Source organism: Diabrotica undecimpunctata, chromosome 3, assembly GCF_040954645.1.
Source record: "Diabrotica undecimpunctata isolate CICGRU chromosome 3, icDiaUnde3, whole genome shotgun sequence".
NCBI lineage: Eukaryota > Metazoa > Arthropoda > Insecta > Coleoptera > Chrysomelidae > Diabrotica > Diabrotica undecimpunctata.
In genome coordinates, this window is record NC_092805.1 from 20508963 (window position 1) to 20526141 (window position 17179).

General features: G+C 34.0%; 1 protein-coding gene across 2 annotated transcripts in view; it reads right to left on the reverse strand.

Moving 5' to 3' along the window:
- LOC140436541 (pickpocket protein 28-like) overlaps positions 1-17179 on the reverse strand; it is a 38610-nt gene continuing 21431 nt past the window's right edge. For both annotated transcript variants that reach the window (XM_072525444.1, XM_072525443.1), the window contains exons 6-10: positions 14915-15116; positions 9982-10252; positions 8356-8415; positions 6533-6722; positions 1-427 (exon numbers count right to left, since the gene is read on the reverse strand). In XM_072525444.1, the coding sequence (XP_072381545.1) occupies positions 163-427; positions 6533-6722; positions 8356-8415; positions 9982-10252; positions 14915-15116 (988 nt within the window). In that variant the 3' untranslated portion in view covers positions 1-162. The remainder of the gene's footprint in view (positions 428-6532; positions 6723-8355; positions 8416-9981; positions 10253-14914; positions 15117-17179) is intronic.

Here is a 17179-nt window from a genome sequence, read left to right on the forward strand (position 1 = left end):
TAAACTTCAATATTTTATTTCCATGATTTACAACACTTGTGATATATCTAAATAGGTAAAGCAAGTAGTGACAAAATGTTAATATAGGTACTAAATACCGTACAATAAGAACATTTTATTTTAATACATCCCTTAATTGTAGTTCTCTTTTATTATAACTATCTATTTGGGATGCACATAAGCTGGATCATTAACCAATCTAGGAGATGCTGACCAATAATGTCGTCCATAATGTTTGACGTTGCACATTAATCGCAGAGATAAGAAGTAGACAATCTCTACAATCGATAAAAATGAAAATCCGGTAAAAAGGCCTAAAATACCTCCACAGCTAGCCAGAAAGTCCGTCTGGCCATAAAGTTCGTTTCTTTCTGATGTAATAAATTGTTGCTCCTTGAAGAATATTGTCAACCTCGTCAACTGGATACTAAAACATAATTATTATTAACGTTAAAAGATGACCAATAGAAAAAAAGTTTTAACTTTCTACACATGTACTAACTCCTTTGCTCAACAGATGCCTCGGAAAGGATCTAACAATGACAAACATTGCAAGGAAAAAGATAAACGAAAATGGATATCTAAAAGACTGTTCATCGCAACTTAGAACGTAAGAGGAGGAATAAACCACAAGTTATATAACATCTTCTTATTCTTCTTCGTTGGCTCTACAACTCTTGCTAGTCTTGTGCAACAATACCCCATTGTTGCACCCCCATGCTACATAGATCACTCGTTACTGCATCCTTCCATCTTTTTCTTGGGCGACCAACTGATCTTCTGCCATCGAACTTTTGCCAGAAGGTTGTATTTTGTAGTCTTTCATCATTCGCTGTCAGTATATCTCCTGTCCATCGCTGTCAGTGTATGTCCTGTCTATCTTATACGATTTGCCTCGTTGTATTGTACTATGCTTTCGTCTCCATAAAGCGCCTGGAGTTCCTGGCTGTGACTAATAATTTTGTTCTTTCAAGGTGGTTCAGTGTCCACGTCTCATTTATATATGTACATTATTATGGGGCGAATTATAGTGTTACATACCTTTATTTTAGCTATCTTTAAAAGCAACTTTCTCTTTTCGACTGTTATCACTACTCTCATGTATTTGAATTCTTTGACAATTTCTAAATTTTAGTCATTTTTCGAAATATTTTGTCTAATTCTTAGTCTTCGATTTTTGAAAACTACCATGTACTTGGTCTTATCTCCTTAAGGACTATTTCCCTGACTCGGCTTTCAAAATGGCTAAAAACTTCTTTCATATCTCTAATGGATTATGCAATTGTGTTGCAATGGACAGCGAAGCTATTTTTTAATTCTAGTTCTGCTTTCCTAACTGCGTGGTCTAAAGGGAAGTTGAATAACGAACGAAAAAGTGGATCGCCCTGTCTTAGACCCGATTTAAAACTCATCTGATGTTGTGCTGTAAATTCTGATAGGCGCACATGAATACTGCACATACATCTAGTCTAACCCTACCAACTTTCTGGGTACTCAAAATTCCACCATTATAGTTCACAGTATGCCTGTTTAGAGTCATACGCTTGTTTAAAATCTACAAAAATTTGATGTACGTTTTTGTTGTATTCCCAATTCTTTTCCAAAATTTGGAGCAAGTTAAAGATATGATCTATTGTTGACCTTTCCGGTCGAAACCATGGTGGTAATGACCAAGAAGAATTCATCTTTGCAGTAGAATAATCGACATAACGTTGTAGGTTGTATGAAATAATGGTATTCCTCTATAGTTCGTACATAAATGTTTATAACTTTTTTGTGAACGGGTGCTATGTGGCTTTCACGCCATTCTATCGATATTTCTTCTCTTTGTCATATTCCAGTTATTCTCCCCTTTAATTAGTTCCACATGAATGCCATCTGTGTCCTGGGCTTTATTATTTCTTAGTGCCAATAGTACTGCTTTTACTTCCTCACGCGGTAGCAATGTTATTTAGAGTTATGCTGAGTGGTACTGTTTTTGTTCGTATGTTGTTGTTGACTCGTCAATATTTAATAGTTGTTTGAAACGCTCTCCCCATATTATATATAATTAAGATAATATATTATCTTAATATATTCGTTATATTTTCCCTTTCCATTTGCTGTGTCGCATGTGACGATTCGATCAGTTGTTTATTTTGTACTCAGCCAGAGATCTTCTTTAAGTCAATAAATCAAAATTGTTCTTATAGTAAATTTATTTTCATCCATAGTAACATCTGATATCTCGTATGTAACCTACATTAATTAATACCGAAGGTGCTGTGTAGTCCCCTTTCATTTAACGCATTACACGCTCCAATCGGTCCAATAAAAACGAATATATGATGTAATGCCCTTTTCTCAATGCCGCCATGTTTGTTTTTCCGTCATTGTACTAGTTACCCTTTTTCCCTTTCAAATGAAACCTCATACGTCACGATCTGTCGAGCCGTTCTCGAGTTGTGCGACTTTGCGACCAATGTACTTAGCGGTGACGCTTACAAAAATCTGTTGCGTATTCAATGCTGTTTTCTCGTCCAAAATGTGCACAACGTCGTTAAAGAAGTTTTACTTCAAAAACTAGGCAATCTAATACAAGATACCCAGGTATACAGAGGCCCAGATATTGGAACAGATCATTACTTGGTTAAAATCAATATAGTCATTCTAAAACCTTTTTCTTCTTCCTTCTTGTATGTAGGCTTTAAAGCCTGTTTCTTCTTCAATATTAGCCTCCTAAATTATTGTTTAAATTACCGCACCATCTTTTCTTGGTCTGCCAATACTTCTTCGTTTATTTGTTGACTTATCTCGTGCTATTCGTACTATCCTCTGCCATTCTACAAATGTGTTCGTTCCACTCCTGTTTCCATTTTTTGTCACTCATCCAATTATGTCTTCTATATTGCATGCTCTTCTTATGTTTCCGCTTCTCTCCCTATCCAACAAACTTTTCCCCGGAGTATTTTCAGCTCTGTTGTTTCTAGTAGTCGTCTCTTTTTAGATATGTCAGGTTTTGTCTCCGCCGTGTATGTTAATATAAGCCTAATTGCTGCTTTATAGATTCTTGTTTTTGTGTCTTGTCTTAGGTGATTGTTCTTCCAGATTGTGTCATTAATAGATCCCGCCGCTTTACTTGCTTTTAAGCTTTGTTGTCGTACTTCTTCTTCAATATCTCCGTAACTAGTTATATCTATTTCCAGATAGCTAAACCTTGTTTCCTGATTTATTATTTTCCCATCAATTTCGATTTTACCCACTACATCGTAGTGGGTATTTAGATGTCATAGATTTGGTTTTTCATTGGATTGTCATACATCTGCTGATATTATCATTGTATTTCGTGACTGTTGTTTCTCCATTTTGTAACCATGATCTTTACGTACTGCTAGTATTATTTCGTCCATTATTATATTAAAGAGAAGTGGGTTTAACGAGTCACCCTGTCTGACTCCACTTTGTACTAGTATACACTGCGTTAGTTTTCCATTTATTTTTGCCTGTATTCGATTATGGAAGTAGATGTTTTCGAATGTTTCGAATTTCGATGGTTTGTATAATATTGATTGGTATGTTTCTACTATACAGAAGATATAAGACGTCTTCGACTTGGATCCGATCGAAAGCCTTTGTCGGGTCTATAAAACATAGATATGCTAGTTCATTGTACTCGATGGCCTTTTCTGTGATTTGTCTTAGTACAAATACGGCGTCTACGCAGAATCTTCCGGATCTGAATCCTTGTTCATCTAACAAAGTTGTTAGTTTATTGATTTTGTTGGTTAGGACTTTTGTGGTAAGCTTAAGTGCGGTGTTCAGTAGATTTATACATCTATAATTTTTGGGGTCTTTTTATCTCCTTTCTTGAACATTGGTATCATTATGCTGTTTCTCCATGGGTCTTGTATCTTGCAGTGCAATATTAGTTTTTGTTTAAGTTTTGTCATCTCTAGGATTATACTTTCTCCGTGTTTTAGAAGCTCGTTGGTTATTCCGTCTGGTCCTGGTGACTTTCTATTTTTGAGTGAATTTATGGCTATCTCTACTGTCTAGAAACTGATTTATATTTCGTGTTTTAATTCAGGTACGTTATTGTGTTGATTATTATTTTCCTTTCCTTTAACCTTAGATGCAAAAAATAAAAAACCTTCAAAAACAAAATATGAATGCAATATTCACAACAAATAGCTACAAATGAAGACCTAAAACAGGAATGGAATCATATGAAAAAGATTATATATACAGAGAGCTTAGTAAAGAGCAATCTAAAGAAAAAAGAAATAATGGGAAGGACGTTAACACGAAAACACACCGAGAGTGCTGGGAATTATATGTAGGTAATATATCGAGAATGACGTTCACGGTAGACAAGAAATAACCTACAAAATCTTCTTCTTCTTCTTAACATGCCATACACCAAAGTGCGTAGGCGACTATCTCATTACTAGAATTCTGTTCTTGGCGGCGTGACACAGCTCGCCTGTATTGTGTATTCCTGTCCATTCTTTAATATTTCTTAACCAGGATAATTGTTTGCGGCCGGCTCCTCTCCTACCTTCGATCTTCCCTTGTAGGATTAACTGTGGTATTTCATATTTTGCTCCTCTCAATATGTGCCCAAGGTAACCAATCTTGCGTTTTTTAATTGATTCAAAGAGTTCTCTTTCCACGCCGGCTCTCTTAAGGACGTCATCGTTTCGAACTCTATCCACCCAAGGTATGCGCATCATTATTCTCAATGACCACATTTCAAATGCTTCAAGTTTGTTGATAGATGTTTTTTTTCAAAGTCCACGTTTCCATGCCATAAAGCAAGATGGACCATATGTAGCACTTGACCATTCTGTAGCGTATTTCGAAATTTAGGTTTTGATTACATAGGAGCGGTCTGAATTTCAAAAAAGCTTGTCTTGCCATTTGTATTCGGGTTTTTATCTCTTGTTGTGGATCCGATTGGTCATTGATTGTGGTGCCAAGGTATTTAAAAGTTTTCACGCGTTTTATGCGATCGTCACCTATGCATATTATCGGGTTTTCTGGAGGGTTTCTGCTAATGACCATATATTTCGTTTTCAATTCGATTTTGAGGCCATATTTTTTACCTATGCTATTCACCCTATCAAGTAATAACTGCTGATCTTCCAAATTATCAGTTATAATCACTGTGTCGTCCGCATAGCGTAGGTTGCTAATTGGTATGCCGTTCACCTTAATGCCTAATTCCGTGTCTTCTAATGCTTCCGCAAATATATTTTCAACATATAAATTAAAAAGCATCGGAGAGAGTATGCAGCCTTGGCGGACACCTTTCCGGATTTCAAATTCATCCGTATATTGGTCTTGCTCAATCCTCACCTTTGCCATTTGGTTCCAGTATAGATTCTGAATAATTCTGATCTCCTTCTGGTCAATGTTGGCCCTATGTAGTAGTTCCATCATGTTATCATGTTTAACATTGTCAAATGCCTTCTCGTAGTCGATGAAGGTGAGGTAGGCATCTTTTCGTTGATCTACACAGTTTTGTATTAAGGTGTTCAAACATAAAATTGCCTCTCTTGTTCCTAGTCCTCCCTTAAAACCGAATTGTGTTGACCCGCTAAGTTCTTCTAGTATCTTGTACATTCTTGAGTGTAATATCCTAAAGAAGAGTTTCAGCAAGTGACTCATTAAACTGATTAAGCGGTGTTCATTGCATTTTGTGGCATTAGCTGTTTTTGGGATCATCACAAAGGATGACTGCAGCCATTCTCGCGGAATGTAACCAGTATCATAAATTCTATTGAACAGCTTTACCAAGATTTCGATATTCTCCTCGTCTAGTAGTTTTATTGCTTCTATATTAATTTCATCTGGACCTGTTGCTTTATGCATCTTTGTGGTTCTAACTGCATATTATATTTCACTTCGCATTATTGATGGCTCTGATAAGTTTTCGGAAGGAAGTTTGCGCGTTGGTTGTGTTGGTCTTTCCTCATTAAAAAGTCTTTCTGCGTATTCTTTCCACGCCATTGCTATCTCCTCTTCTGACTCTATGTATTCGTTTCTGTCGTTGCGTATTCTTGTTCTGTGGTGGCTTTTGTGTATATTCGATATTTCTTTGATCTTCTTATGTAGTCCAAAACTATCTCCTTTTTCCTGCAATTGTTCTATTTCGTTGCACCTTTCCACCATCCAACGTTCTTTTGCTTTCTTAATTTTCTGGCGAATTTCTTTGTGTATCTGTTTGTATTTGTCTTGATCAACAAATCTACAAAATCTAAAAACATTTAAACAACGGAGAAAACGACACAGCAAAAATAGACATAATTGATACAAAAGATTGGATTCAACATTATAAAGATCTAATCCATGTGAATAGACGATTCTTTTATAACAGATACAGAAAAGATGGTCAATGTTCAATGGATGAACAACAAAAGTATATCAACAAAAATCATGTAATATATATCGCCGAATCAAATTAACCTATATTGACATCTATGGAGAAAAAATTAGTTATTATAATGACTATGGTGTAGAGTAAATAAAGTTTATACAAAACAAAACTTACCCGGGAAATTCGCTAAAGTTCACTCTAAAAGCTTGGAATAGTTTCTCCCATTCATATTTTGCCTGAGAAAACTCAGCATTATATGTCAACGAGGTACAGGCTGGTAGACAGTCACAATCATTTACTGCATCTCTAGTTTCTGTTTCAAAATTTTGTATACCGGATTCAACCTCTCGTGTTAATAGTTCCGCTAAAATAATTTAATTTGCATTAAAAATGACCAAGTATTATTATGAGTACAAAAAAAACTGTAGGTCTGCAGTCGATTAGCAGGTGTTGACATTGACAATGCTTTGAGTCATTCCATGAGCTACTGTTAAAGGATACTGTTTCGTAGACTTACGGAAAGCCGTTTATAGAATGAATTCAGCTGAAGAATGTTATCGAATTACTTTGTATCAGGAGAATTTCGAAAAACCTAATTAATCACGTTTATATTTTTCTCTAAAAAGGCATTTATAGAGAAAACAAAATTAAAGCGCTAGTAAACGGTAAATTTACAAAACCATTAAAGTATACAGTGGTATTGTGATATATTAGTGCAGTAAAATATATCAGTAGTCCAGGATATGATGGTTTTCTGCTTAAAATACTTTTTATACTCATAGGTTTGCTTGAAATTTTGACAGTAGGTAGAAAATAGCTCTAAGAACAAAATGTACCCTATGCCAATATGTGTTTTTTCTCTATAGGTGGTTGCCACCTCAACCCGGTTGTAAAAAAAGTTTATAAAAAAAAAAAACCATGGTAATGGCTAGAATAATGAAATTTAAGATAAAAATGTTGGAGTAATTCGTAAATCCAATATTTTTTGAGTTATTTGTGACAGAAACTTCACAAATTTCACGTCAAAAAACATGTTTTCAAACAGTTTTTCACATTATATTCGTTTCACGAATAACTCCAAAAATTTACGTTTTATCGGGGAAACTGATTGTATAAAAAATAAAGCTTATAAAACAAAGAAATTCCGAAATAGGTCTTTTAATTTAAACTCAGATTTTTTCAAAACTAAAAGTTCTAAACCAGTTAAAGTTTTTTTTAAACCATATCCTAACCTTTTCTTTGTACTTGATCGCTAGTAAGTTCAGACGATCAGAGTTGATGTTTGTTGTATTTTATTATATTTAAAGCTAGTTGTAAGTTTCACTTTAATAGTTATTAAAATATAGTCTACAGCTTAGAATCCGAATGATCAGATGTTACGTTTTTTCTGTCTTACTGTATGGCTGTGAAAGTTGGACAATGGACTCTGAAATAGAAAAAAGAATAGATGCCTTTGAGATGTATATATACAGACGAAGGCTGAGAATTTCATGGGTACAAAGAGTTGCTAATGTTGAGGTACTTCGTCGCATGTGTAAACAAAAATAATTACTAAGAACAATCAAAGAGAGGAAAATGCTATACTTGGGTTATGTGTTGAGAGACGAAAGATATGAATTACTTCAAGTTATACTGGAAGGAAAAGTACAGGGCAAAAGATCAGTAGGAAGACGCCAGAACTCGTGGCTGAAAGACCTGAGGAGATGGTTCGACCGCTCATCCGCAGAGATCTTTCGCGCAGCAGTTTCCAAAACTACAATTGCCATTTGGATCGCTAACCTTCGAAAGGAGACGGCGCCATGAGAAGAAGAGTTATTAAAAGGTATTCTCGTACAACTATTCGTTTTATTAATACACAACAATATTGTGTGGCAAACTTGTGCTAAACATGTTAAACAAAAGATTAGAAATAAAAATTTAGACAAGAATCACGAAATAAATGGAACAATGCTCCATTCAACAACTCATTAACGTATTAAATATTGTTTAATACTTACTTTGTGCTTCAAACATACATACTTGGGAACCTGAACCACAGATTGGCGTATTTTTAACATCTGGAAAAAAAAATTATAATAAGAAAAACGTAACGATATTATAGTACTACAAATAAAAAAACAAAGAACGGATTATTGTTATAACCCTTACAGATCCACGACAAGATAAGGTTTTGCAGAAGAATACCAATGTCTTGTTTTTACTGTATTTGGTTGCAAATGACATTAAATTTTTTTCAGAATTTTTTGAGGACCCTCAGGACGTTTTTAAGGACCCTCACAATTGTGTGCCTTGGTTTCATACAAAACACCCTCACAATTGTGAGATAGTCACAATTGTATACTCTGGGACTTAAAACTTCTGAGTAAAATAAAGAAATAAAGACGATATTAAAATATTTTATTCAAAAATATTGACAGCAGATATATTGAACAACGTAACACATAATGTAAACATATAATACTTAAAACTTTTGCGTATGAAATGCTTTGAAACAATTTTTGTTTTTACTTAAACATAAGTAAACATTACATTTACTTCAACGTATGCGTGAACGGCTTTTGCAAGCTTTCAACCGACAACAAAGTGGGTTTTGTAAATTATCATTCGGAGGCCAACGTTCATCACCATCGTAACGTTTTTCTTGTATAGGTAATTTAACCGGAAATCGTTTCATTTTCTTTTAAGGATTTCTCAAACACTCTTAATTTTCTCCGTCTTCGCTCCCTGCACCTTCTGTGTTATTATGTACTTCTTTTAGGTCTAAAACCTCCAATCAGAAACTCTCCCAAAGCTATCCTGAATGATAGAAAATCCATTATATATTTCTTGTGAGAACTATTAGCCCTACAGTCCCTAATATACTCCATCCAACTGTTTACTAATGCTAAATCAAATAGTGTATGATTACTTTTAATGGCGACTTACGAGTTTTGAAATATGTTCTTATAATTCCATCATTACTTCGACACTTCGATAAAATGTTTCTCAGATTTACACCATCTTTTTACTACGGCTTCTGGCTCGATAAGTGCATTAGACAACATCAGGACACCTTTATTGTCTTTCCATTTAACAAGACTCATTAGACTATCATATCCAGTAAACTGTTCAGATTCTCCTCTAGGCATTTCTTTGTCATTTTTGTAGACTATGGGTGCTTGTGAGTTGCTATATTGCGGTTGAACAAATGCTCAAACTAGTCCAAAACCGAATATTAAGGAACATAATCAACGCATCGGGAACTCCATATAGTAACAGTTAAAGAAGAAATAAAGAAGATTTCCCATTTTATGAAAACCGACTTTATAACCGTACAAACAGGGATGTGTTAGAACTGCTAGATGATCAAGACATAGTCCGCATACTCAAACGCACGAAACCTTTCTAACTTGTGTCATAGTGATACATCTATAAATGGCAGTTTAAATTCGGGCAGTAAACCTAACCACAACAGTGAAGTATGCAACAATATCGTTAGATTCTAAGGTGAACCATTGGTAATACCTAGGACACTAAAGTAGCAAACTAGGTTCAAGATAAAATGTTGATTAATCACTATTAGGTGCATTATTCATTTAATAATAAAAAAAATTAACCAAAAAAAAATATGCCAAAAAACTTACGCGGCATATGGTATGCAATACAACCACATTTTGCCAAAGTGTAATTTGCCAAACATTCAACTTGGCAATTTTGTTGAGTGTAACTTTTATAAAATGTCAAATATCTCTCGCTTGGAAAATAACACTGTCTACGGTGCGGATCGTACTCTCGTAAACCTTCTGAGGTAGTCATCATATCAGGCTTGACGGAAACTACCACTTCGTGGTTTAGAGGAGCTCTGAAATATTGCAACTGGACCCTTGGAACCTCCGCTGGATGATGAAGTAGAACCTACCAAAATTAATTAAGATTATTGTTATTATATTATAAGAAAAGATTATTAATAAAAGTATTTCTATTTGAATGGGATTTGGCAATTTCTATTTTATATTCTTACTAATTTACTTGATTTTTAAACTTTACAACTTTTAAACACGATTTGTCGGTAATTTATCGATTGATTAAAAAAACAACAGAGGTTTTGTAAGCAATAAAAACCCTTTCCAAATTGTGGGTCGTTTAAAACTTTATCCCATTTAAAATGTAGAGAGTTGAAATCCCTAGCACAGGATTTAAGTTAAGATTTATGTGTACCTCATAGCATCACTGAATTAAATCCAAATTTTATTATACTTCTGTGTCAAAAGGCATCGCTTCTAATTACTTAATTACTCCCTTCTTCATAAGTGTGATCACATATGCCACATCAACAAACCACCAACAATAACCAAAAGAATGACAAACTTCAATGGACATATTCAATAGTACAAGATCCCAAAACAGAATCACTACGTTCATAGTAGTTAATCAAACTCACATTTTTATATGCATTTAAAATACATTCATAATACGTTGCCAGTCACGAAGTGGTCGCAAATATTTTTAATTCAATTAATAGTAATTAATTTTTGAAAAAAAAATTTATTTCGTTCATTTATTTTTTAAATAAAATACGCTGCTCATCATACGCCGACAACAAGTGGTGCTATCCGTTAATACCAACTGGAACTACATCTCGAAACCTATTAGAGTTTTAACACGTGTGCAGCTGTAAACAAAGGTTGAGAAAATATTCGTGATTATTGAACTTCCGATACAAAGATACTACTACTTAGCGTTCAAGTAAGTAATCACAGCATTTATATTATCTTTATAAAGAGACCATAGTTTAGATTTTATTTTCGTGGCCTAACCTCCAAATTGCTACAAAGATACTACTACTTAGCGTTCAAGTAAGTAATCACAGCATTTATAATATCTTTATAAAGAGACCATAGTTTAGATATTATTTTCGTGGCCTAACCTCCAAATTGCTACAAAGATACTACTACTTAGCGTTCAAGTAAGTAATCACAGCATTTATAATATCTTTATAAAGAGACCATAGTTTAGATATTATTTTCGTGGCCTAACCTCCAAATTACTAAAACCCGTTGTTGGTGAAATTTGATATTGTTTAGCTTTAGAATAAGGTTTCCTAAATTGGACCAGCAATTGACTTCTTGCTTGGACCAGTCCAATTTGATGATCCAATGATTGAGGAGCTTCACATAGAATCCCTAAAAAAAGGACTGAAAATGAATTTCAGCAAAACTAAACTAATGTCAAACAAAGATGATAAACCTATGATAAACATCGAAGGGACAGAGATAGAACACGTAGATGAATATACATATCTGGGTCAAAATGTCAAGGTAAGCACATATGACTACATATGTCACATGTGACTACCTAAATAAGCAGAAGTGTAAAAATGGGATGGGCAGCATTCGAAAGACTCTCATACGTACTTAAAAATAAAAATATACCTCAAAGACTGCGAACCAAAGTATTTAATTCCTGTATCCTACCTGTACTTACATATGGAGCTCAAACCTGGACATTCACTAAAATAAACATGGAGAAGATCAGAAAAAGATGCTGTCGAACTGGCAGATAAACTGAAATGGAAATGGGCTGGACATAACGAACGTCTTACGGATGACCGATGGAATAAAGAAATCGGGAATTGTCGGCCATATGACGCCAAAAGACCACGAGGAAGACTGCAAATGCGATGGAGCGACGATATTAAAAGAACTGCAGGACCAATGTGGAATCGTCTTACAAACAGCAGAGATGAATGGCGAGAATTAGGAGAGGCCTATATTCGGCAATCCGAATAGAGAAGAGGGCTTAAAAAAATTGTAAATTAAACTAGTCCCAATTAGTTCTTGATAGATTTATTTTTTATTTCAGAAAATCATCACGTGCTAAATAAAGCAAGTGGAGCACATGAGATTTAAGCACTGCTATTTGCGCTTCTCGTAATGATTCTTATGGGCTTAATGAATGTGCAAGGTTGTTGAAAGTACCTAAAGCTACACTAAAACAACATTTCGAAGAGAAAAACAAACGGGAAAATAATGCAATTAAAAGATGGGCAGGTTTAGTGTATTAAATGAAGAAGTTGAAGCAGAATTGGCTAAGCATGTTTCGATTTTCGAAGAGCGAATGTTCGAGATGGGCATACGAGAAGTCGGCAAACTGGAATTTGAATTGGTAACAAGAAACAATTTGAAACACAATTGCAACACAGATAAACGTATGGCAGGCAAGAAGCGATAGTATGGCTGCATGTCAAGATATAAAGAAATATCGTTACGGCAGTCTGAGAAAACATCAATGGCAAGGGCTGAAGGATTTAGCAAAGAACGAGTTGATAAATTCTATGAACTTTTACGACGAATTTGTGAAAAGAAAATATTGACCGCCACACGCATATTCAACGTCGATGAGACAGGCTGCTCAACCGTATACCAACAATGTCAGAAAATATTAGCCAAGAACGGAAAACATCACATTGGGAGCATTTCTAGTGGAAAGAGGAGGGTAAATACTGGTGTAGTTTGTTGTGCTAGTGCAACAGGGCAGCTTGTACCATCCATGATAATTTTTAAGAGAAAACGTTTTCAAGAGGAACTTTCATTAGGTACTCCGCCTGGCAGCATTGTCACTATTAGCGATACTCGATATATCAGAAGCAATCTTTTTGTGGCATGGCTTAATCATTTTATTGAAATAGTAAAAACCTAAAAGCTCTACAAATTGCCAAGGATAATGAAATTAGGTTATTGTAGTTACCAAGTCACACTACACACAGACTTCAACCGTTCGATGTTGGATTCTTCCATTCGAGCCTTTTAAAATGTTTATGGACAATGCATTCAAAAGTGTTTGTGGAATAACGTGGGTCGAACTGTATCAATGTTTAAGGTTTCCGGGATAATTGGAGAAGCTTATGGGCTTGCTGCAACAATGAAAAATGCACAGAACGCTTTTCGTGCTAGTATCATTTGGCCTATAGATAAAAGGTTTTTAAAGAAACTGATTTTGCAGCTTCAATGATGTCTGACAGTGCATCAAACTCTAATCATGAATCCCAACAGGAAGCGTCCTCTTCTGAAGAAAATAATATTTCATTGGTAGAACGAACGAAGAGAGCAGCATCAACTTCCCTACATACTATTTCAGTTTAGAATATTTCACCGTTACCAATAAAGATATCAAAATCATCAAAAGTTTGCCGTACCCAGAACGCAATTGAATTGACTAGTTCCCTAGACAAAAACGAACTTAAAGCACGAGCTGAGGCATCTAAAGTAAAATCAGTATATTTAACACTTTCCTCATGTTTAAATATATGTTTTAACATCGGTCCAATTTAGGGCGCTAATGGTCCAATACCGGTCCAATACCGGCAAATGCCGGTATACCAAATTTGACTTTTGTTTATATTTTTTTCATTTGAAAAATAAAATATTATAAACTACCATGTAGGTATCTATTATTTGTGATTTTTTGGGAATATAAACAGTATTTAGTAAATGGTTTTTATGATAAAATTTTGAAATATTTATTAACATGTGCAATACAATAGACACATATTTGAAAAGTGGTCCAAATTAGGAAACCTTACCCTATACTCATATATTGTATATCAAATGAAAGCTAATTTTTTTTCTTAACATAATGATATGTTTTCCTGAGAACAAATGGTTGCAAATTAGGGTTGCCAGCTGTTAAAAACGCGAGTTATCAAAGAAAAAATAAAATAGAGTTAGCGCGCAACGACTCTGGTTTAACAAGTACGTTATTATGTATTCATCGACGCATGCTTTAAAAACTCACATAACTGACACTTCAAACCAGTAGCGTTGCGCGCTAGCTGTCTTTTACTTTATATTCGATACCTCGCGTTTTTAACAGCTGGCAACCCCAACTTGTACCATTTTTTTTAGACAACCTTATATTTTCGCAATAAGAGAAAAATTATCTTAAGTTTGATATAAAAAAACATGTACATATACGTACAATATATGTACAATATTAGACTACAATAAATTGATCGTTAAGTCTGAGTCAATAAACTTAAACCTGCAATTAAATTCACAAAGGATGTTGACGATGCAGTACAACACCTAACTACGTCAATTCAAAAAGCTGCCCAAGCTGCTACTCCAAAAAGCTCCTATAAACAAAAACCAGGCTCATATCCTGACTATATAAACAATAAGATTTGTGAAAAAAGAAAACTTAGAAAACAATAGCAAAATACTCGAGCCCCAATAGACAAAACAAATCTAAACAAAGCTAGACGACAACTCAAAGAAACACCAAACGAATATAAAGATGCTGGTGTTAAACATCGTTTAGAAAACCTTTCCTGTACCTAAGTGAAAATAAAGACCACTCACAATGGAAACTGGCAAAGAAACTAAAATCTTATCAACAAACTAAGACTCCTATAATAATACGATGATAAAAAAAGTTCGTAGTGCAAAAATTCAAATCGTAGTGCGCAGTCAAGGTACAAATTTTAGTTGAGATACCTTGTATATACAAGACAGGGAAGACAGACTAGTTAAAAAAACCATAATCTATGTTTTAAAAAACAGTACAATATATTCTTACCTTAAATCCTTGAACAGGACCTCTACACAAATAATCTAAGTCTGGTTCGTAAGCTTTTAGAACCAAATATAATCCAGCTGAAAGACCAGCAGACATCGCTCGTCTTGGGAAAGTATCTTTTTTGGCTGTTTTTGGATACCCATCTTCCAAACTCCAACCTTCTGAGTGTCTTCCGTGAGTCATATATTTTCCATGCAAGTATCTTAAAAAATAATATTTATCAACAACGTGTTATTGAAAGCTGTGTTTTAAACACAACCTTACTGATCCTAGTAGTTAGAGGCGAATATTTGGAAAAAAAAGCGCCAAAATTTGTTGAGCGAAAATCTTGTCAAAATATTATTAACCAAATCTTAAGAATATGAACATGTGATGTTACTAGAACGTAAGAATAAGAAAAATCACACAACGCAAATATTAACACTTTATGTCTAGTGAAACTCGTTAATTAATAATTACCACTTACATAAATTTACATCGATAACAATTCGCTGATACTAATGTCACTTACAAAACAATTAGCCGAAACTAATAATCAAAGGTTGCCATAGCGGGCTTATATAAGGACAAAGGGACGTTCTGGAATCACGTTAAAGGTTGCCTACCAACCCACAATTGTAACACTTTTACTCACCCTTGAAGTTTATGTTTAAAAGAATCAGCTTGCAGAATTGGCAATCAAATTGTTCTTTGTTATTTTTTGACCATATTCATTTTTTGTTGCTTATACATGAGTTTTAGTAGCGAATTATCCAAACCATGCGTTTTGAGTTTGCCGCCAAATGTTTTAGTTTATGGCCTGAACACGTGTGGCACTAGAAAGTCTCTCCCTACTTCTTATTATAATAAAATCCTATAGAGGTATGCGTTGTGTTAATTAGTAAGTGCTGTCAAAATGTTTCTCAGTTCATCAGATAAACATACATGTATATCACATGTTCTTTTGCTGTGCTAATTTTGTTAAATTGCAAACTATACCAAGTTTCAATTTATTGTTTTATACAACGTTAACTCTGAATGTCCAGTTTCGTAAGTTTTTTCATATTTTTAACATCATTGACTGCTACATGTCTTTGTAAGGTAACACACTTTTATTGTAACTTCTCTATGGATGTTTGGTTTCATATTGTTCTTTTTATATGAACTGATGATGCTTTCTGAGCAGAAAGCGAAACGTCTTCAATAAATAGATGAAGTAGCCACCTTCTTTGTCTTTTATTTCTCCACTTTGACCGAAAAACCCACCACTCTTCGAGTGTACCTTAGTTTATTTTGGATTGACGGTCGTACTCCTTTTCTCGATATAATATTATATATATAATAAAATATTTATTAATATTATTATTTATGTGATATGTTTTGTATTATTTATTAAATGTTCATAATTATATTAGTCTTTTGTATTTCAAAATAATAATCTCAATAAATCACTGTATGATCCAGACCTGTCAATTTTGAAATACGTTTGTGTCATGTCCTCGGTAGTATAGTAGTCAGTATCCCCGCCTGTCACGCGGGAGACCGGGGTTCGATTCCCAGTCGGGGAGGACTTTTTTATTAATATTATTACATGGTAAATTAAACATATATGCGTAAGTAGAAAAGTTATGTATATATTTGCCATTTTTAAATACCTACTTATGAATATTCCGTTTTAATTTGTATTGTATTATTATATTGTATTATGTTGCACTATATTGTAGTGTATTTTTTTATGTATATTATTGCCATTTTTAAATAATTATGAATATTGCATTTTAATTTGTATTGTATTATTATATTAATAACAAAATAAACAATGAATTTTACTGCAGAGTATGTGTAAAAAAATTTTTGCATTCAACTCCTTTCATACATATATGAAAATAAAAATATACATTTTCATCAAAATATTGATTCAATCCTTCATTTACTATACTCCTATTACAGGTCAAAAGTTGTTTATTAATTGTTAGTAAGTTGTTATTCATTCTGTTTCTCTTTCTGCTATGTCTTACCTATAGCATTACATATGTAATGATTGTGCAGATTGACTCCCAAATAAATTTGTAACGGCGAATGCGTGTATGGAAGTGTAACTTCCACCGGCAGTCCCACTGGACTTCCACATCCGTTTTTTTTGCTGATAGATGATCTCAAACTAGATATTGTTTTTTCACACAAGATTTTAGTGACTTACGTGATTAGAAATAGATTCAAAAATAACATGCATAGTGATATTTTTGAATCTACAACTATTAATTCGATTTAAATAATATAAAAGAA